The following is a 22,271-nucleotide window of genomic DNA, read 5'->3' on the forward strand; positions in this document are numbered from 1 at the left end:
TTTTTTCAAAACGAAAATGAGAACGATTCAGTTTTCAGCAGATCGTTTTCGTGTAAACACGGTCTAAAAGTGAAACCTTTAACACAAAAGCCCCGTCTCCATTGAGCAGTACAGTTCAGTTTGGTACACTTTTTTTCCGTTCCCGCTGTAAAAAGTTGTGGATGGCACCAACAGAACCGTTCCTTACCATCCCCATGTTTGGCCCCCCCTCTGTTGGGGTACCTAGCACACAGTAGTGATGGCCAAATGAAGCCTCATGAAGCATTTTCTTTATTTTCTGAGCCCACTAGACGGCACTCATGGTTTAAAGAGAGAGGCTCAAAGAATGGCAATAAAAGCACACTGTGTTTTCAACCTGTTGTTGAACAAAAAGCACCATCTAGTGGGCTCAGAAAACAAAGAAAATGCTTCTCGAGGCTTCATTTGGCCATCACTAGCACACAGATTTGGTACTAAAAGGTGGAGCTGTGAACACTGCAGTCTGATTGGTCAGTAGAGGACGGTCACTCTGCTCAGGGCTGAGTTGTGTCTGGTTTTGAGGCTCATGTAACCACTGTTCATACTGTGGAGAGTTTTATTAGTAAACTGTAACTATAAAATGAAAGGATGTTTTGCTGCCTCTCACAGCAGCTGGAGTCTGAGAAAAAATGACTTCATTCACTGGGCCGACTGCCGGCAACTTTTAAGGTGGAACGTTAACTTGTAATGTTACTCAATGCATGAGTTGATGACGTGAATCCATCAGCACACCTTAAATTTCACTGTGACAACTTTGACCATCACTTTAGTTTTTATATTACACACACTTTTATTAATGACTTTAAAAATATAGATTAATTTGGAGCGGATTATGTGAAGGTCATATATTCTAATCCTCACTTCCTGTGGGCTACAGCAACACTAAACCCCTGAGCTTGCCTGAGAAGGACTAAATGCACAAAGCTGCTATTTTTAAATATCCCATGGAGAGAGACTCTCACTGCAGCCTGTTCTATTTTGTTCTGAAAATGTGGGCGTGCAGCCTCGTTCTGTGGACGATAAACCAGGTGCAGACTTCCATCTGTGTCACCGCTGATGAGGAAATACAGCGAGTGCTGGACGGAGCAGTGAGTGACAACAACCCCGCCCACATTTAAGAGGACTGTCTGAACAGACCGAGGGTCTAGGTACCATGTCTGAAGGCTTACTGCTGGTTCCAAAGGTGCTGGACTGAGGCTCAAGTCATTTTACCCATTGTTCATAAAAATCTATTGATGAGTGCAGCTTTGAGTTTTCTGCAGGCAGCCATATATACACCCTGACACTGTCAGTCTCCTGCTGTTGGTTTGTGGGAATCTTCTTTTTATTTTTGTTTTCCCAAAAATCAACAATAATTATGGTAGACAGCTGTGCCCATATTGTCATGCTTGTGTCAGTGAGCGCTACAGTTGCTGTGATGCTGCACCATTCCTTCTCAGCCAAACCCCGGTCCTGAGGGCTGCCCTCCACTGACGGCATGTAAACTGTAATTTCCAGCTAAAACTGGGATGATCCAAACCACAGAGCAAAAAAAAAAAAAAAAAAAAAACTATTTCAAACCAACACTCAGTTTGTGGTGTGAAGCTGCTGCCAGACCACTTTAACCCTGAAATAACCCAAAGACTGGATTTAGACAAATAGTTTTTTTTTCACTCTTCATTCTTCTTTTGTTTGTACTCAGTGGAGGTCGGTGGGAGCGATGCAGAGTTTGGATGACCAGAGAGACTTTCAGAAACCTTCAACTTGTCATTTTCTTGTGAAATATATTCAGAGGTCCATTTAGGTTTCAATAGAAAGCAGTGGTTTGATATTTTTACATTACTTTTCCTGATGTTGCAAAGGGAGCTGTGACTATAGGACTTGATGTTAACATGAAGGAGAGAAACTGTAACCATACCCAGTTCAACAGAAATTAAGGATCAGTACAGAGAACAGGACCAAATAGCACTGACATGATAGAACTTGATAAATAAATCGTCAGGTACCAGCTGGCCATCGAATCAACTTAAAAAGTGATTTGGACATTAGCAGGTGGTGTCCTTCTAGCCCTCTCATCATCTGTCACTCACCATGACAAGCTGTCCTCTCTGAAACAGCTGAGGTAACTGGCAGCTGGACATCTTTGTGCTGTCCTCTGTACGTGCTGGTTTTACACATCAACACAAAACCTGAGCAAATGACACATCGTGATGACGCTGGTTTGTTGTGCTGACCGTGGTCGAAGAACAAAAACAACAAAGAAATAAAATAGCCTTAAGTACGTCTTTGCACGTGTGTCTTTACTACTGTCAGAAAGTCTGTCTCAGTTGTTTTTGTTTTACTCAGTCTGTCCCCTTGTCTCAGTCTGTCCCCTTGTCCCAGTCTGTCTTCTTGTCCCAGTCTGTCTTCTTGTCCCAGGCACTTCTCACTTCACCCAGACCCTCACATTTCTTAGGAACTTCTTCATCCGTTCACCAGATGCCCTCAGACTCGTCCACAAATCCCGTCTCTCCTACGTCCCCCTGCTCACCTGTTGCTTCCCCAGTGTATTTTTGTTAGCCCATCTCTAACTGCCCCTGGTCAGCTTGTACCTGTACCTGTATCCTGTACCCTGTACCTGTATCCTGTACCCTGTATCCTGTATCCTGTACCCTGTACCTGTATCCTGTACCGGTATCCTGTACCCTGTACCTGTATCCTGTATCCTGTACCTGTATCCTGTATCCTGTATCCTGTACCTGTACCCTGTATCCTGTACCCTGTACCTGTATCCTGTACCCTGTATCCTGTATCCTGTACCCTGTACCTGTATCCTGTACCGGTATCCTGTACCCTGTACCTGTATCCTGTACCCTGTATCCTGTATCCTGTACCTGTATCCTGTATCCTGTATCCTGTACCTGTACCCTGTATCCTGTACCCTGTATCCTGTATCCTGTACCCTGTACCTGTATCCTGTACCCTGTATCCTGTACCCTGTACCCTGTACCTGTATCCTGTACCCTATATCCTGTATCCTGTATCCTGTACCTGTACCTGTACCTGTATCCTGTATCCTGTATCCTAAACCTGTATCCTGTATCCTGTATCCTGTACCTGTACCCTGTATCCTGTATCCTGTATCCTGTACCCTGTACCCTGTATCCTGTATCCTGTACCTGTACCTGTATCCTGTATCCTGTACCTGTACCCTGTACCCTGTATCCTGTACCTGTACCCTGTATCCTGTACCCTGTATCCTGTACCCTGTATCCTGTATCCTGTATCCTGTACCCTGTATCCTGTACCCTGTACCCTGTATCCTGTATCCTGTATCTGTATCCTGTACCCTGTACCCTGTACCCTGTACCCTGTATCCTGTACCTGTACCCTGTATCCTGTACCCTGTATCCTGTACCCTGTATTCTGTATCCTGTATCCTGTATCCTGTACCTGTATTCTGTATCCTGTATCCTGTACCTGTATCCTGTACCTGTATCCTGTATCCTGTATCCTGTACCTGTACCTTGTAACCTGTATCCTGTATCCTGTATCTTGTAACCTGTATCCTGTGTCCTGTATCCTGTATCTTGTACCCTGTACCTGTATCCTGTACCCTGTACCTGTACCCTGTACCTGTATCCTGTATCTTGTACCCTGTACCTGTATCCTGTACCCTGTACCCTGTATTCTGTATCCTGTACCTGTATCCTGTATGCTGTACCTGTACCCTGTACCCTGAATCCTGTATCCTGTACCCGTATCCTGTATCCTGTATCCTGTACCTGTATCCTGTATCCTGTACCTGTATCCTGTATCCTGTATCCTGTATCCTGTACCTGTACCCTGTACCTGTACCCTGTAACCTGTATCCTGTACCTGTACCCTGTACCTGTACCCTGTAACCTGTATCCTGTATCTTGTACCCTGTATCCTGTACCCTGTACCTGTACCCTGTACCCTGTATCCTGTACCCTGTACCCTGTATCTTGTATCCTGTACCTGTATCCTGTACCCTGAATCCTGTATCCTGTACCCTGTATCCTGTATCCTGTACCCTGTATCCTGTATCCTGTACCAGTATCCTGTACCCTGTACCTGAATCCTGTATCCTGTACCTGTATCCTGTACCTGTACCTGTACCTGTATCCTGTATCCTGTACCCTGTATCCTGTATCCTGTACCCTGTATCCTGTACCCTGTACCTGTATCCTGTATCTGTACCCTATATCCTGTACCTGTATCCTGTATCCTGTACCCTGTACCTGTATCCTGTACCCTGTACCTGAATCCTGTATCCTGTACCTGTATCCTGTATCCTGTACCTGTATCCTGTATCCTGTACCCTGTACCCTGTATCCTGTATCCTGTACCTGTACCTGTATCCTGTACCCTGTACCTGAATCCTGTATCCTGTACCCTGTATCCTGTATCCTGTACCCTGTACCTGTATCCTGTACCCTGTACCCTGTATCCTGTATCCTGTACCCTGTATCCTGTATCCTGTACCCTGTATCCTGTATCCTGTACCTGTATCCTGTATCCTGTACCCTGTATCCTGTACCCTGTATCCTGTACCCTGTACCTGTATCCTGTATCCTGTACCCTGTACCCTGTATCCTGTACCTGTACCCCATATCGGTAACTGTAGCGTGTAACCTGTAACCTCTACCTTGTACATGTACCCCATACCTGTAACCTGCACTTATAGCTGTACTCTCTTCATGTAACCTGCACCCTGTACCTGTGACCTGCACCCTGTACCTGTGACCTGCACCCTGTACCTGTGACCTGTAACCCAAACCCTGCACCTGTATCCTGTACCTGTAACCTGCAGTCATATCTGTACCCTGTTCATGTAACCTGTACCCTGTACCTGTAACCTATAACCTGTTACCTGTAACCACTACCCTGTACCTGTACCCCATACCTGTAATCAGTAACCTGTAATCTAAACCCTGTACCTGTGCCCTGTACCTGTAACCCATAACCTGTAACCTGAACCCTGTATCTGTACCCTGTATCCGATACCCTGTAACTTGGACGTATATCTGTACTCTGTGCCTGTAACCTGTACCATGTCCCTTTACCTGTACACCATGCCTGTAATCAGTAACCTGTAGCCCAAACCCTGTACCTGTGCCCTGTACCTGTAACCTGAACCCTGTACCTGAACCCTGTTACTCGCACTTATATCTGTACCCTGTACCCTGTTCCTGTAACCTGTATCCTGCACTTATATCTGTACCTGTACCTGTACCCCATACCTGTAATTAGTAACCTGTAACCTAAACCCTGTACATGTAACCTGTATCCTGTACCCTGTAACTTGCATGTATATCTCTACCCTGTTCCTGTAATCTGCACCTGCACCCTGTACCTGTATTGTGTACCCTGTACCTATACCTGAACCCTAATCAATACCTGACTGCCTGTCTGCACATTGTACCTCTTCACCCATTGATTACTGTTGTATTTTTCCTGTCTGGAGCTGCTATAGAAGGCAGTAAGCTTATGTACCTTCACTTTTTTAATAAATCTCTAAACTCCTGTATATCAATAACTTATCTTCTGGTATTGTTGTGCTCCTACAGAACTTCAGAGCACCTCTAAAGGGTCCGTCTGTAGAAACGCCGGCTCCAGCTGAGTTAGTTCAGCAGAAACAGATGAGCTTGTGCCCTCATATGTTGAACTAGAGTGAGGGGAAACAAAAACAGACAAAAAGACTGAGTGAAGGGAACATCTCAATAAAAGCGAGCTGAAAATAACACATTCATCATCATTTGAGTCCCAGCTGTGGACGCACTGGAGTTAATCAGGAGTACAAAGCCGTGCAGAAACAAAGTCTGTGGTGCAGCCAGAAGAGGCCTGTTCAACTTCAACTACATTTCACCGTGTTTACAGACGGTGAACTCTGAAAGTTTAAATCAGGCCGGAGGGTGAGAGCAAAGAGACGTACGACAAACGAGCCATCTGATTGGCTCCTGTGGTCAGCCCACTATCCTTAAGAATTATGTTTGTATTAGATGAATGAGCAACCTTCAGCATCAGTGCAGTCCCAAGTTAACATGGGTTAGTCCCAATCCAAGTCTCAAGTCAAGACCATGTCCCATGTCAAGTACAAGTCCTAAGTCAAGAGCAACGAGTCCTTAGTCAGCATGGGTATGTCCCAAGCCAAGTCCTAAAGTAAAGATCAACAAGTCACAAGTCAAGATAAAGAAGTCCCACATGGAGAGCAACAAGGCTTAGGTCAACAAGGTCTGAAGTGAAAACCAACAAGTTCCACGTTAACAGCAACAAGTCCTTAGTCAGCATGTGTAAGTCCTAAGCCAAGTCCTAAGTAAAGACCAACAAGTCACATGTCAAGAACAACAAGTCTTAGGTCAACAAGGGTAAGCCCCAAGCCAAGTCCAAAGTGAAGACCAACAAGTGAACATCCCAAATCAAGTCAAGACAGTAAGGTTTAAATCAAGTCCCAAGACCAATAAGGTTCAAGTCAAGATCAACAAGTCCAAAGCCAACACCGGCAAGTCAAAAGTAAAGTCTCAAGTTAGGACTAGCAAGTCTTAAGTCAAGATCAAGTCCCACGTCAAGCACAAGTCCTAAGTCAAGAGCAACATGACCTCAGTCAACATGAGTAAGTCACAAGTCAAGTCCCAAGTGAAGACTAACAAGTCCCATTTTAAGAGCACCGAGTCCTATGACAATATGGGTAAGTCCCAAGCCAAGCCAAGTCCAAAGCAAAGATTGACAAGTCACGTGTTAAGAACAAGTCTTGAGTCAACAAGGGTAAGTCCCAAGTGAAGATTAACAAGTCCCATGTCAAGAGCAATAAGTCCTATGTCAACATGGATAAGTTCCAAGTCAAGTCCCAATTGAAGACCAACAAGTCCCAATTTAAGAAAGGTACATCCCAAGTCAAGTCGAGACAGAAAGGTCTAAATCAAGTCCCAGGACCCACAAGTTCCAAGTCAAGATCAACAAGTCCAAAGCCAACACAGGTAAGTGAAAAGTAAAGCCTCAGGTCAAGACCAGCAAGTTATATAATCGAGTCCAACAAGTCCAAAGTCAAAAGCAACAAATCCTAAGTCAACACACATAAGTCCTCAGTCAAATCCCAAGTCAAGACAGGCATGCTTAAGTCAAGACCCGAGTCTGAACCAACCAGTCTTGTGTCAAGCTGAAGACCTAAACTTTGTGTTTTGAGTCCTAAACAAGTCAGTATTTTTCTCTCTGCAAGTCTGCGCTGCACACAGACGCTGCTCACATAATGTGATCGGCTGCTGTTGATTCAAAGGATATCTGTTGTCAGGAAAGTGACACGGAGACAATGACATCTGGGCTTGGGGAGAACAAAGAGTCACTCCAAGTCAAAAGGCTAAAGTCCAAGTAAAGTCACGACTCATTGGTTTTAAAGTCAGATTCGAGTTACAAGTCTTGAGTCTGCGACAAGTCCCCGCCTCTGCCTTTTGACACCTTATAGATTTCAGCTTCATCCTGAAAATGGCCTTAGACATACTGCTCTGTAACAGGTGCATTCGGGTTCCTTCTGGTTTGCACTGATCTAAAAACCCTTAGAGAAAGCTTCAAAACACTCTGAATGAAAGCAAATGGAGCGACCCGATAGCAGATGGCAGTTGTATGTGTGAGTGAACACTGTGTGTGTGTGTGTGTGTGTGTTTTGGGGGGGGCGGTGTTTGAGAGTAATTATAAAACTTTTACTACAATACCATCACAGTAATATGTATCACAGCTGTGGGGAAGTTACAGTCATGCATGTAACCACATTCAGAAATGCATTTATGGATCCGTCCCCCCACCTTTACAACCTCTGCACACACACACACACACACACACACACACATTAACTGAATTTCCTTCAGATCTCAGACGGGTCTCTGAGGCAAAGTGGCAACATTAGATAATAATCCCATTCCTGGCACCGACTTGCTGTGTGTGTCTTGTATATGTGCTGGATGTTCTGGAAGAAATTAGGAAACTCTTCTGCCTCAGTATGTTCAACATGAATGAAGCGACCTGAGTAAAAAGCCAGGTTTTAATCAGTGAGGTGGGCATTAAGTTTCACATACTTTTAATTAATTGCAATCTGGATGGTTTTCAGGGATTTGCTTGAAGAGATTGAAACGTTCCATTAGTCCTTAAGGGCTTAAAAAGTCTTCGTATGATCATTAACTGCTGATCACTAGAATAACAACATGTATAAATGTTATGGTAATAGATACTGTTATCTTGAATTGTAAAACTCTGCAACTTTATGTGAGATCAATAAGTTAACAAACAGCATATCCACTTTGTACCAGAGCTTTTGGAGTAGACTGACTGGAGCTTGTGTTCCCATTCCAGGCGCACAGAGAACTCAGATTAATTACACAAACAGCTAATAGAGCCAAACCCAAAGCAATATCCACTGGCGTCCAAGTAATGTCACAATGTTAAGTCTGTTGTCAATGTGGGTGTTTACAACCACAAGAGCTCAAAAGTATCATAGAGCTATGAGCTGAAAGCTTTTGGACCAGTAAAGTGCTTTGGGAAAATTCTTATAAACGTACAAAAAAAAGAAACCGTAACAGTTAAGGTTTAATAAGGTGGTAAAAAGGTCTGGGATAGAACTCGTGGAATGCGTTGATAAGTTCACTGTGTGTTGTGGTTACCTGATTAATTGCAAATTTGTTTGGGAATGTGCATCACTATGGCACAATACCTCATAAATAGGCCCTTTTAACCCTTTAATGGTCTCGTTCAGTAAAAAACAATGGAAACAATATTGTTGTAGTTAATTTTGATGATAATGTTTTTATTTTTTGTTTGCATTTCCCATTTTGTCTGGGTTCTAACAATAAAAACAAACAAAGAAGGAAAAGAACAAAGATTCAGCTAACATGCTTTAATTTATGAGTCTCTAGCAAATGGTTGAGATATCCGTCTTCGGCAAGGTGACAGAATACATCCACAAATGGACAGAGAGTGGGAGGAAGAGAGGCTCAGTAACGGCACAAAGCTTATTAATACCTTGGGGCCCCTTCACATGTTGATCCAGTCAGTGGTCGGTTGCATGTGGAAAGATTAACTGACGATCAAATAAGGTTCAGCATTACAAAAAGAAGAAAAGGATGAAAATAAATCTAATCTAACCCTGCTTTTTATGTAATAAACTCAACAAACTTCCTATTCAATAAGTAATACAACCTTAAGGCCATGAATACAGATATAAATTACCTACACTCACTGGCCACTTTATTAGGTACACCTTGCTAGCACCTGGTTGGACCCCTTATGCCTTCAGAACTGCCTAAATTCATGGTCACATAGATTCAACAAGGGATTTTGGTCCATATTGACATGATGACATCACACAGTTGATCCATGATGAGAATCTCCCGTTCCAGCACATCCCAAAGGTGCTCTATTGGACTGAGATCTGGTGACTGTGGAGGCCATTGGAGTACAGTGAACTCATTGTCATGTTTGAGATGATGTGAGCTTTGTGACATGGTGCGTTATCCTGCTGGAAGTAGCCATCAGAAGATGGGTACACTGTGGTCATAAAGGGATGGACACGCTCAGCAACAATACTCAGGTAGGCTGTGGTGTTTAAACCATGCTCAGTTGGTACTAAGAAAATCTCCCCCACACCATTACACCACCAGCAGCAGCCTGAAGCGTTGATACAAGGCAGGATGGATCCATGCTTCCATCTGAATGTGGTTTTTCCAACCTTCTATTGTCCAGTTTTGGTGAGAAAACCCGTGTGAATTGTAGCCTCAGTTTCCTTGTTAGCTGACAGGAGTGGCACCTGGTGTGGTCTTCTGCTGCTGTAGCCCATCTGCTTCAAGGTTGGACAAGGTGTTGTTGCTTCAGAGATGTACCCCACATTGGTGAATTGAGATATAAAGGAAACGAGGATGAATAGTGTGTTCTGCATGATGTGTGTTTGTGACATTGTATTTGCTGTAACAGACTGAGCTGTAATCTGTAATGTACATGACATACTGCAAACCTAAGACTGTGGTTTGGCGCCCTCCAGTGGTCAGCCACCACTACTGCATGATGAACTGTGTTTTGTAACTCCAGCAGGAACGATGTGTGTAATCGCACAATATGTGAAGTCACAAGAATGTAGTGTTGGTATTTCAAGTTACCAAACTGTTGCTTTATAATCTTACTGTACATTTTAGTCCAGTCATTAGGCTACAGGATTATGTCTTTATGATTGCAGCAGGTTATTAGAATGATAATAGATGCTAAACTGACCACATTGGGCCTGTTAGTGTATGGCAAGCCATTTTCACAAATAGGTAGACTGGATTATGTAATGCAGATATCTATAATTAATGAAATGAAAATTTTAGATATCCACAACATCAACATTTTTCCTAGGTCAAATGGCTTTGGGCTTTTAATTTTAGATACCAACAATGTCTTAATGTGGGTGCCTCAGCAGCCACACTAATGTTATACAAATCGTAATTCTTGTTCCGCTGATTATTGCAACTTTTTTGCCTCTAATAATAATAATTAAGGGTGGATTGTTCAGACAGGATTGTGAAAGCGTTCCCCCGTTAGGGACATACCATACAAAGGTAACGTAAAGTGTTAATATTGTATATATTCAAAAATGCTTTTCCTACACCTCATTTGTCCCTTATTCCATTGTGCACATTTTTGTTCTTTGAATAAAAATAGAACAAGAATTATTGAGCAGAACATGTGATCTATATTGTGAATAACTAGTGATGGCCAAATGAAGCCTCATGAAGCATTTTCTTTATTTTCTGAGCCCACTAGATGGTGCTTTTTGTTCAACAAAAGGTTGAAAGTAGTGATGGCCAAATGAAGCCTCATGAAGCATTTTCTTTATTTTCTGAGCCCACTAGATGGCGCTTTTTGTTCAACAAAAGGTTGAAAGCACACTGAATTGCTATTCTTTGAGGCACTCTCTTTAAACCATGAGCGCCATCTAGTGGGCTCAGAAAATAAAAAAAATGCTTCATGAGGCTTCATTTGGCCATCACTAGTTGAAAGCACACTGAATTGCCATTCTTTGAGCCTCTCTCTTTCAACCATGAGCGCCATCTAGTGGGCTCAGAAAATAAAGAAAATGCTTCATGAGGCTTCATTTGGCCATCACTATGAATAACCACATGTTTGCACTCAATTTACCCCAAAATCATAAATAATAACAGACATTTGCACAAAAAACATATTAATGCTGTTAATCATTTCCAATCCTGCAAATTAACATTAAAAAATGCAAAACATGTAATATATTTTAAGTTATTGAAAAAAATGTGACTAACAGGGTGGAAAGGAGTTAAAAATGAATTAATAACATTATAAAAAAATAAATAAATAAAAGTCCTCAGCTATGATGCTGCAGAACAAGTAGTAAAGCCAAATAAATACCCTACTGATTATAATTATAAAATGATACCTTTTACACATTTAGTAAATCACACAGACAGATTAAATGGCAGTTAAATATATAAGCTTGAGGCCTCTTCTTATTTATTTTTTTAGTTTTTAATATTTGGATTTTATGCAGTTTTATGTGTATTTAAATAAGAAAAAAAATAAAAATAAGACAAAAGCAGTGTTATATGTATCAGAGTTATGTCAGCTGACGTCATATCACCGTCCATATGTTCTTCATTACCAAACTGTACGTTCTGTTGTCATTCCAGCGTGATGACGTAACAGCTTACGTCGGGCACGTGCTGCCCAAAGTTGAGTAATTCCTGTGTCCTGCACGTTGACATTGGGACAGTCTCCCGACACTACAGCAGCCCTCAGCTTCACTTCCCCTTCAGGTGAGTCGGTTATTTCTCTCCGTCTTCATATGTTAACACCTCACTGTGACACTGAACGTGTGGCCCACGCGCTGTGTTGAAGTGACGTCAAGATTTAAAGCAAAGAAGACAGTCAACATTTCGGCTAACGTTAGCATAGCTGCTAGCTAGCCTGGCTAATGGTGAATGAAGGTAGCGAGCGCTGATAGTTTAGCTGCTTTGTCTGAGCTGCCGTCAGGTTTGACTTTAGTCTTTTCATAGTAACTGTATCGCAGAATAAATGGTTGGTGTTGGGGGGTCCGGGGGGGCTGGGACCAGGCTGTTAGCTACATTAGCTACCAAGCTAACGTTAGCTAACGCTAGGTGGAAGCTTTGATGCTAACTTTCACCGTGAGGTTAATCAAGGATAACTTGTGGTCGGATCAGATGGCAGCATGTTCAGCCACTCTGCCCGTTGACAGTAATAATTTATAGATTGTCAGCAAAGGAAGTCACTTAAAAACAATGATGCGACAGCACCCAGACACTTTTAATGTAACACTAGGGACTGTTCAGTGTTTATCAGAGGAAGAGGCCTGAGAAGGTTGTGACTCTGTATTTTGTTTTTATCTTCACATTCTGAAGCATTCTTTGCACATGATAAGTTCATGGACTGTCTGAAATTTGAGAATCCGTAACTTTGGCGTGCCTGCTGGTAGTGTGAATGTATTAAGAACGAATACAAAATGCAACCACTTATAGTTGACTGTCCCTCCCTTAAGTGCTTAAACATTATTGGACATGCCTCCCTTTTGCACCACCCCTCTCCCCACATAATTAACAAACAGTCCCTTACTGCTGTGTGTTATAAAATGTTCAGATGCGTCTCCTCACTGTTGTAAAACACTTTGTCATTGAAAGGTACACAGACACTTCCCCCGCCCTTCAAAAAACTTTTCTGACATAACTGACCTGATAAATTGAGATGGTAGTTAGTCAGTGTGATGTCATCATGCTGCAGGGTGTTGTTTGTATTTGTTATCATTAATGTCGTGTGTGTGTGTGTGTGTGTGTGTGTGTCCACAGGGCAGGATGGGAGCCTCCTTGTCTACACCTGCTGCTCCTACAGTCAGGGCAGAGGCCATGATGGCCGCTCCTCCTCAGGGCTGCCCCATGCACCAAGAAGCCCCGCCTGTCAAAGGTGCTGCTACATCAGAGATGAGGCTGTTAACTACTAATATAGTCTGATGTGTTGTATCATACACGCTGTGGTTATTAAGTGTGCTAACATAAAGCTTTTTTTGTCTGTATCTGCATTCTTAGTGTCTCCACCCTCAGAGTGTCCCATGCATCAAGCTGCGCCTGTAAAAGGTAACGATTTTAATTCTATGTGGGCCAATGAAATTATTTATGACATGTCCGTACCACTAAAGCAAACACATTACCTGGAAATCCTGACACTTGAGTTAGTTCTTAGAATAGCATAACACATAGAGGCATAAGGTTTCCTGTGATGGGTCGTCAGTTTTGTTCCAGTGTCCGGGCTTTGTACCCGCAATGAATCAGCTGCTCTTGTTTTCCGTAGCGTCTCCCCCGTCGGAGTGTCCAATGCACCGAGCAGATCCAGGTCCAGCTCACCAGGACCGGGCCTACGAGTTTGTGGAGTGTCCCATGAAAGCTGCAGAAGGAATGAAGAGTGACATTGACCCAGCCAATATGGTAACTGCACCACTTCAGTGTGGGAAATGAGGGAGAGGGTGCTGGGTGGATGGAGAAGGGAGGGAGAGAAAAAAAGCCAAGATGAAATGAATAAGTGTGTGATCTTGAAAATAGTGTCTTTTGACTAAAGCACCATTTTGACAGGAGGGCAGTTCACAAAACAAAAAAATACACAAGATGAAACTTTTCTACCTTTGGTAAAGATAATTTATGGACGACTTTGTTCTGCCTCCTTTGTGTTTTTACACAGAACCAAACTACAGCGGCACCATTGACATGTAACACAACAGCGTCAGCCTCTAGTTTGACGTATAATGTGTGTTGGCAGCGCCTTGTAAACAATATCAATAGTATTAACATGTCAATAACAATCATTTACCGTCTGTTATATGGCGGCTGATCTCATCAGCTGCTCGGAGGGTAAGGAGCTTCTGGGCCTCATTGTTTTTCCCCAGTTTGTGGACATTTTCAGCCGCTGTTCTTCTTTTGAATTCGCTGCTTATGACAGATGTTTGTAGGTGTTAATAAGACTCCGTCACACATAGTTACCAAGCTGAAAAAGGGTTTAACAGGGTCTGACTGGACACTCACTCGCTTGTCCGTGAGGGTCCGTTTTTGTCTGCGTGACATTAATGTTGTCATCACCCACGCCTGCGAAAGTCTGCCCTGACACTATGCGGATGTCCATGTGCGGCTATCAGTCATTCTCAAAGCTTAAAGTGACAGTAACAGTTTTTACTCCCTGTGTGTACAGATGCCTCCTCCCAACCAACAGCCAGCTCCAGACCAGCCCTTCGATCTCTCCGTGTCCAGACAGGAGTCCAATATTCCCCGTCACAACACAGAGAAGAACTGGGTTTACCCATCTGAGCAGATGTTCTGGAACGCCATGCTCCGAAAAGGGTTGGTCCATATTACATGGCTCTCAAACACCAGTTCATCACCTGAAGTGTGCAGAAATGAAGCACAAAGTGGTTTGATTTTTCCAGCATGTTACATCCCCTAATTCTCTTTAACCACCGACTTAAACTCTAGTGGTGGAACAGATGGGGTTAGTCTGCCAGCCTGATGGCTTAAAAAGAGAGGAAAGCATACGTTCAAGATTCCTGTCAGCACAAAAAACAGTTTGGGATGTTTTCAGCACAGTATGAACAAGAGAAAAGTGTGAGATGACATTTGAGGCAGTAAAGAGACTCTGGGTTGGTTCTTTGGGAGTCTTCATGTGGTTTGACAGTCAGTTGTGTTGGTGCTGCAGGTGGCGTTGGCGTGAAGATGACCTCGGTGCTCAAGATATGACCAACATCATTAAAATCCACAACCAGAATAACGAGCAGGCCTGGCAGGAGATCCTGAAATGGGAGGCCCTGCACGCAGGGTGAGGTTGCAAACTGTAGGACTGGCCTACAGAAGACAGCCCATAGACGTCTATTCATTTGAGACAGATGCAGATTTTTTATCTTTAACATATTGTACATGTGCTAAACATGATGTGTGGGTTCATCAAAGTATTGACAGTTGTTTGACGAGGATTTAATCTTGTGTTTTCTTGCAGTGAATGTCCATGTGGGCCGACCTTGAAGAGGTTTGGTGGGAAAGCCAAAGAGTTCTCCCCCAGGGCTCGCTTCCGCCACTGGATGGGGTGAGCTGCTGCACACTTTATCTGCTTTAACTTCAGTCCGTAATTTATGTTCATGTCAGAAATGCAGAGCAGTTGTTATATATTAGTCCCTGCAGGATTTTACAGGCTGTTTTTGTGATGGTTGGGACCTGAAGTGTCTGATTTCACGGCAGCCTTTCTAAAAAACTGCGATGTATGTTGTAATATTTGAAGGCATTTTTTGCAACAAAACTGAAAATTGCAAAAATTGTTGGGATACTGTCTCTGTTTCTGAACCTGTAACATATTTACTGGTAACTTATTTTTTTATATCTCTAAGTTATCCAACCTGTCTGTCAAAGTCAGTGCAGAGTGAATTTTGAACGATTTTCAAGTGCTGCTTGGACGGAGATGGACTGTGTTATGTAGCTGCTGGTCATTGCATTGCACCAGCAAAGAGGCAAAAATTGGGGCATCCACGCAGGTGTCATATTTCCATCACAGTTGTTCAAAGCCGATCAGAGCTGGAGCTGATAAATATGCGAGACTACTGCAGAGTCATTTGTTGCGGGAGTGAATGCTGATTGTAACTTCCTCATTAAATAATGCCAGATGTTAGCAGGTGTTAGTGGGTCTTTTTGTCCAGTTACAAAGTGGCTGGAGAGAGGGGGGAAGTAGCCATGTTCTTGATAGAGACCTCAACACCATATCTCCTCTGGGATGTGTGTTGCAGACACTCTGGTGTCCGGTAACCATTGGTACCATCCACAACTTTTCACAGTGGAAACGAAAAAAATGTGTACTGAACTGAACTGTACTGGACTTCTTGTTGGAAACAGGCTTAAGGCTAAAGCAGTTGTAGCATACATCAGTCACTTTTTGATTTTGCTGCTGCTGCTGGGTAGTGATGGCCAAATGAAGCCTCATGAAGCATTTTCTTTATTTTCTGAGCCCACTAGATGGCGCTTTTTGTTCAACAAAAGGCTGAAAGCACACTGAATTGCCATTCTTTGAGCCTCTCTCTTTAAAACATGAGCGCCATCTAGTGGGCTCGGAAAATAAAGAAAATGCTTCATGAAGCTTCATTTGGCCATCACTACTGCTGGGTAGATCAGCCCCGATAAATGAAACAACAATGTGAGGTCTTGTGTCTTCTCAGTCCCCCAATCCCAAATGGATCCTTTACTGACTCGTTGACTCGAGCCCTAAGCCCTTACAGACCAAGGACCAATTCCATTTCTTCCCCTTAGCCCTTGTCTTGGCCCATTGGTTTTGTGCGTTCACATGAGGGGAAGTGGTGTCTTGTCCGAATTCTCCGTCAGATTAGCTCTTAACCTGACAGAGAACTGAGACACCACTTGGACCACTTGGTCTTGGTCTGTAATGGCTTAGGGCTTGAGTCAACAAGTCTGTAAGAGATCCATTTGGGATTGGGGGCGTGTCTTTCTGCTATTTAACTGTTAGAAAGCATCGTGAGTGGCCTCTGGTGTGTTGTGCTGCTTAAAAGTAGCTCCTACCAGCCTCTGACTTCTTCCCTCAAAGAATTTCTCTGACCCTTTTTCTTCTCCTCATTAGCTACGAGCTGCCTTTCGACCGCCACGACTGGATCATTGACCGCTGTGGGAAGGAGGTGCGCTACGTCATTGACTACTATGACGGTGAAATCAACACGGAGAACTACCAGTTCTCCATCCTGGATGTACGTCCCGCCTTTGACTCTTTAGATGCCGTCTGGGACCGTATGAAGGTGGCCTGGTGGCGCTGGACCTCTTAAACGACCCACACACATGCACCCACATAAAGATGACCGTGTGAATTCAAACACAGACATGGACTATGAAACTGGCGTTCCACATTTCAGCTCTCGACAAGATGTGTGGTGCTGTGAACAGGAACTGTAAACAAGACTCATGAAGAATCAGAAACGGACTTAGACTACGTTTGTTTTAGCGCAGCCTCACTCACTCAGACTGCATGACGCTTCATCTGCTAATCATATTGATTTCAGTGGAAAACTTTTGGGTTTGCAGGTCAGCAAGTGCATCTAAAGCTTGTGGAAGTGTTTGTCAGACAGGTCACATGTGGCTCACACTGCCTCTGGTCATACATCTGTTCAGCTGCCTTCACTCTGCTCTCGCTTCAGATCTAACTGCAGGAACAGCCTGTTCTCTTTAACTAACACTCCACCAGATTTACACATGAAGTTTGTTGTGAGGAACACTACTCAGCTCGTCCTCTGTGGCCATGGTGAGAAAATAACCCTGATGATGTCGCAGTGATGTCATCAGTTATCTCCGCTTTGGCCTGGAGACAGCACAGTACAAACTGGAGGTGTGGAGGTTAAAGTAAATGGGGATTTAACAGGCACCACAGGGGGTTAAATACAAGTAGGAAAGCTGCTGCTGTGCTGCATTATGGGAAATGTAGGATCTAGCGTTTCACTTAGGGTCTTAAAGTCAGCGTACCTCAGCCTCTGGTACTTTAATTTGGACCATCTTGTTTTTAACGTCCCTGGAGTCCTGCTTTGCATCTCTGGAAACTGAACTGCAGGAGTCGCCCTTTAAGTTGAATGTACCGAGTTTAAAGTTTTAACCCGCTGAGGCGCATGATCGATGTTTGTGCAAACTGTTGTTGCTTTTAATTAGATTTCTCTCAGACGGCAGCTTTGAATCAGTGAATCATTCTTTGGAAGCAAACGTTTACTGTAATTTTAAAAATCCACAGATGTGCAATACCAGAGTTGTGATTACAGCATAGTTTAAGATTTCAATAGCTCACATTCTGATTATTGCATAAACTATATTCTCATTTCATCTAAAGTCTAATTTTTGTCAACATGTTGCCTTTGTGTGATAAATGAGGACGAGACGGAAAGCAGGGAGAGGTACGATGAAATCTAACGGGATGTTGTGGTTAAATGATGTGCATCTTGAGCACTTGTCGGCCGTGTTTTTCTTTTCTGGATCTCCCATGTGAGGCCCCGATCAGACAGAAAGCGTTTCAGCAGCTAGAGGCGGCTTTTTGTAATCGGTGTTAATGAGAATGAAGCTTTTAAGTTTTTAAGTTGCAGCACACCTCACGTTTCCACAGTCTAGGCGCCTGGTGTTTTTGCCGGAGCACTCTGAGATCCTCAAGTTGATTAAAACTTCAACTCAGAGCGGAAAAGCGCCCCACGTCATCTCATTTTCGGGCCTTCTGTGGTGGTCATAACAAGTTTACAGTTGGTAAACAATAGAGGAGAAACTGGTGGTAGTGGTTGCTGGATACCCAGAGCTATACGGCCCGACGATAGACAGCAGGTTGTCAAACTGCCCAAGTCATCCTAAAATATGTCTGATAACATCCATCATGGAGGAGACGCTCCTGGACCAACTGGTGGTACTCCCCATGATCCAGCCTCTTTTTTTTAGATCTGTTTCCCTGTGCTCAACAAACTATCGCGCATTGCGCAACCTGCAAAAGACTTCTGTGTGTTTGGGGCCTAAATGAACTTAGCCCACAACCTAACATTTGTCTTTTTGCGGGAATGTTCCGAGTCAGTAACCTTTGACGTCGGGATCCTGCAGGCAGACTGAAGCTCGTTCAGAGTGGCGGCAGTTTGATGTGAGCGCTCAGTGATGTGACCTGCTGACTCACTCAGTACAGCGCATCTGCTCTGATTGTAAGGTACTTCCTCAGATCCATGCTGTCACATATCCTGGAGCACAGTGATGAGTTTTGTTTTGTCAGAATAATCTTTATTGGTGAGATGGGTTTGAAAGGGATACCGTGACGACTGCGCAGTGGTTTATGGGTGTTAGTGTAGTTTGACCTACAGGATATGTATAGTTATATTTTTTTAAAAGGACCAGGATGGATATGAGCCTTGCTATTAAACCCTGTAACTCTGTCACTGCTTCCTCTTCTTGTTGTGGTCAGTTTGCCCTGATTTACTTAGATGACAGTAGCATGTTCGGAGGTGCAATTGAAAGCCAGCTGACCACTTAACTTGCTGTGATGTTCTTGCAACATACTTCAAATACTGTATGACTTTAAAGTTTCATTTCAACTAACTTTAAAATTAATTTTCCTTTTCCAGATGCTCTCAGTTTCATTGTTTTCGTGCAGTGCAACATTTCATTGCAACTTCCTCAGAAGTGTCAGAATCCTGTGTTTCAGCTTTGCTTTATAATTTTTGTTGCGCTGATATTCAGACTTGTATTTATTGTTTGATGAATGAGTGGAGACTTCTGCGTGTGGAATCTTGCTGCTTTTGTTCTCTGAATAAAGTTGAGTGTAAAAATAATTTTACTGGCTCTGGTGGTCAGATAAACTATCAATAAAGCTGGTCATATTCCACCTCTGAATGAATGAATGCCTCTCTATTGGGAAAAGACATCACAACATTTTCATGTATAGCACATGGCGAAAACATGTCTGCAGGTATTTCCTCCACTAGAATATTAGCGGGGTAAACAACACACCAATGTCAGGTGATGAGGTCTGACTCACAGTCTGTGTTCCTGTTCATCCCAAAGGTGTTGGATGGAGCTGAGGTCACGTGAGTGACGTTTAAACAGGAAAGGGACAAACCAGGAGAGACCTGTACATAAAGTGTATATTTGGCACCATCTGCTGGACATAAAGCATCACTGCTGGTTATAATAACTGGATTCCCAGTTCAGCTTTTTTCTCCTGGTTTAGCTGCTCGACAAATTAAACCAGGATTACTCAGCTTCATAAAGAAAATTGTCTGGTTTATTTCATGTCTTTGAAGCAGACCTCAGCCCTCAATCACTGATCGACTCAATTCCATTCACTATATGCAATAATGTTACCGTGACTTCACCCTTTGGTTGGTGGACCTCTTCTTCAAATCCTCAAGTTCTGCATCTCAGCCTGCATCCAAATGACCAATCCTGTGAACTTCAGCCGTATGTACAGTTACGAATTCACCGTCATCACATAAAGACTGTGATTGCAGAGACCACATATTCTGTCTTGTCTTTCCCTGCAGATACTCAATATAAATCCCATGTACGGGGTTGTTTTGCGAGAGATGTTTGTAGATATGGCTGAATGAATCAAGTTGGCGTATTTGTCACACCAGAAGATCTTTTTCTATAGCCTAGGCCTCTATATATTTCTGTATCAAGATGCTGAATATTAATTCTGATCTACACGATTCAAGTATTGTTTTAACAGGCTACAGTAACTGTTTTACATGCACATGAAGTTTGTTTTTTAGTCAGCTATTGAAAAGAAGAACAACAACGTCATGTCAATATTGCAATGAATTGTGGGCCATTAAATCAGTGAAGTCAGCTGAAGTCTGCGCCCAAAGCGGACTCTCTGAAAGTCTGCAGAAAGTCCGCTTGAGGCCCGGTGGACTGGTTAAATTGTGGATTTGGGGCCCTAAGCACAGATAATATCTGTGACCTGTAAAAAGGCAAGCGTGCTCACTCTGCAGCAAAATATGGGGACCAAAATGTCCCCAGAAGTAGTGATGGCCAAATGAAGCCTCATGAAGCATTTTCTTTATTTTCTGAGCCCACTAGATGGCGCTCCTGGTTTAAAGAGAGAGGCTCAAAGAATGGCAATTCAGTGTGCTTTCAACCTTTTGTTGAACAAATAGTGCCATCTAGTGGGCTCATAGAATAAAGAAAAATGCTTCATGAGGCTTCATTTGGCCATCACTACCCAGAAGTACACTACACAGCACACTGACTGTCAAAGAAAAAAGAGAAAGACTGATCTCATAGATCTCAGTTGACTTAGAGGTCTCTGACTGGTGATTTGAATCTCCGACTTTCAAGGGTCAGCCCTAGTGGTAGTGATGGCCAAATGAAGCCTCATGAAGCATTTTCTAATTTTCTGAGCCCACTAGATAGATGGTGCTCATGTTTTAAAGAGAAAGACTCAAATAATGGCAATTCAGTGTGCTTTCAACCTTTTGTTGAACAAAAAGCGCCATCTAGTGGGCTCATAAAATAAAGAAAATGCTTCATGAGGCTTCACTTGGCCATCACTCCCTAGTGGTGATATTGTATACATGGTAGCTTGGGTCAGACATATTTAGGGTGTTTAACTCAGCTTTATGAAAACAGTCTCTGAAAACAAGCCTGGTTTGCTGAAATAAGCCTTGTTTAACTGGTTTATCTGGTTCTACTGGTCATTTAGTTTAATGAAACACTCTGGAACCCTTTTGTCATTTGGCCAGAGGCTGATTCACTTTCCCAGACATGCTGATGCAGTTCAGAAGCTGAACACAAGAGGGGGGTATTTCACTAGACTTGACACCATAAAACAAACCACATGCACAGAGAAAGTATATTTTCTGTCATCATTCTCCCTGTGAATCTGTCATTGAGTTTGATGGCTCACATTAGAGAGCACATTACCTCCTCAGCCTCGGTGTAAATCACTTCACAGGTCCTAAGAAACGTTCTTCCACCTGATCCTGTACACCACACACAAGACAGGAACATACAGATGTGTACGGCTCAGCTGCTATAAAAATGCTCATATAATTCTGTTTTCGGGTGATCAGTGGTTTTATTTGTTTTCTCACACACTGCTCCAGGTGCCTCGGGGCCTCGAGTGGTCCAAGCACTTGATGATGTTTCCTCTGTCAGTACAATAACAGGTACAGTATACAGGTTCAAGACTTCTCATTGGTGGGTCTGCTGTGTGTCGTGACACTTGTATTCTCCTGGACTGAAACATCAGCAGTTACAGCCCAGTAAGAATCCACATCAATTCACGTATGGCCTAAATGCTTCATCGAGGATGCTTTGAGTGCTGACCTGTCACCTTCAGTACACAAGTATCCCAGCATGCCCCTTGTGTCACGGTGTCCCCTCTTCTGCCCATGAAGACAGAGAAAAAAACAGTAAAACAATGTGATTCTGTTTATAATTTTTATTAATATAATTCCTATTTGAATTTTTCTGTGGTGTTTTCAGAGATGTGAGAACCTGCCAGCCTGGTGACTTCTGCGAGTCTGGTGCTGGTTACCTGGTAACTGCTCATGGCCAGGAAGCCGCCCTGCACAGGAGCCCCAATAAAACATGGTTGTTTTTACATTCCAGTATTTTGAGATGAAGCAGAGCAGACATCATGTGTTCATCAGTCAGCCTTGGAGCTGCTGTTGGATGGATGGTGTCACTGGGCAGAGCCTTTATGCTAAGCTACGCTAAACAGCTGTGGATGTG

General features: G+C 43.2%; 1 protein-coding gene across 1 annotated transcript; it reads left to right on the forward strand.

Moving 5' to 3' along the window:
* Positions 1–11,687: 11,687 nt before the first annotated feature.
* hccsb (holocytochrome c synthase b) lies at positions 11,688–19,416 on the forward strand. Its single transcript, XM_033639223.2, has 8 exons — positions 11,688–11,804; positions 12,849–12,963; positions 13,086–13,133; positions 13,348–13,481; positions 14,236–14,384; positions 14,737–14,856; positions 15,034–15,120; positions 16,654–19,416. Exons 2-8 carry the CDS (start codon positions 12,855–12,857, stop codon positions 16,850–16,852), a joined length of 846 nt encoding a protein of 281 aa, XP_033495114.1. The 5' UTR covers positions 11,688–11,804; positions 12,849–12,854; the 3' UTR covers positions 16,853–19,416.
* The last annotated feature ends 2,855 nt before the right edge of the window (positions 19,417–22,271 follow it).

Source organism: Epinephelus lanceolatus, chromosome 20, assembly GCF_041903045.1.
Source record: "Epinephelus lanceolatus isolate andai-2023 chromosome 20, ASM4190304v1, whole genome shotgun sequence".
In the NCBI taxonomy this organism is placed as follows: Eukaryota; Metazoa; Chordata; class Actinopteri; order Perciformes; family Serranidae; genus Epinephelus; species Epinephelus lanceolatus.

Bases quoted from the DNA above. Each gene is read 5' to 3' on its own strand.
- hccsb (XM_033639223.2), top strand. From the start codon at position 12,855: ATGGGAGCCTCCTTGTCTACACCTGCTGCTCCTACAGTCAGGGCAGAG. The intron at 12,964-13,085 runs GTGCTGCTACAT...CTGCATTCTTAG, and splicing joins AGAAGCCCCGCCTGTCAAAG to TGTCTCCACCCTCAGAGTGT. The intron at 14,857-15,033 runs GTGAGGTTGCAA...GTTTTCTTGCAG, and splicing joins TGGGAGGCCCTGCACGCAGG to TGAATGTCCATGTGGGCCGA.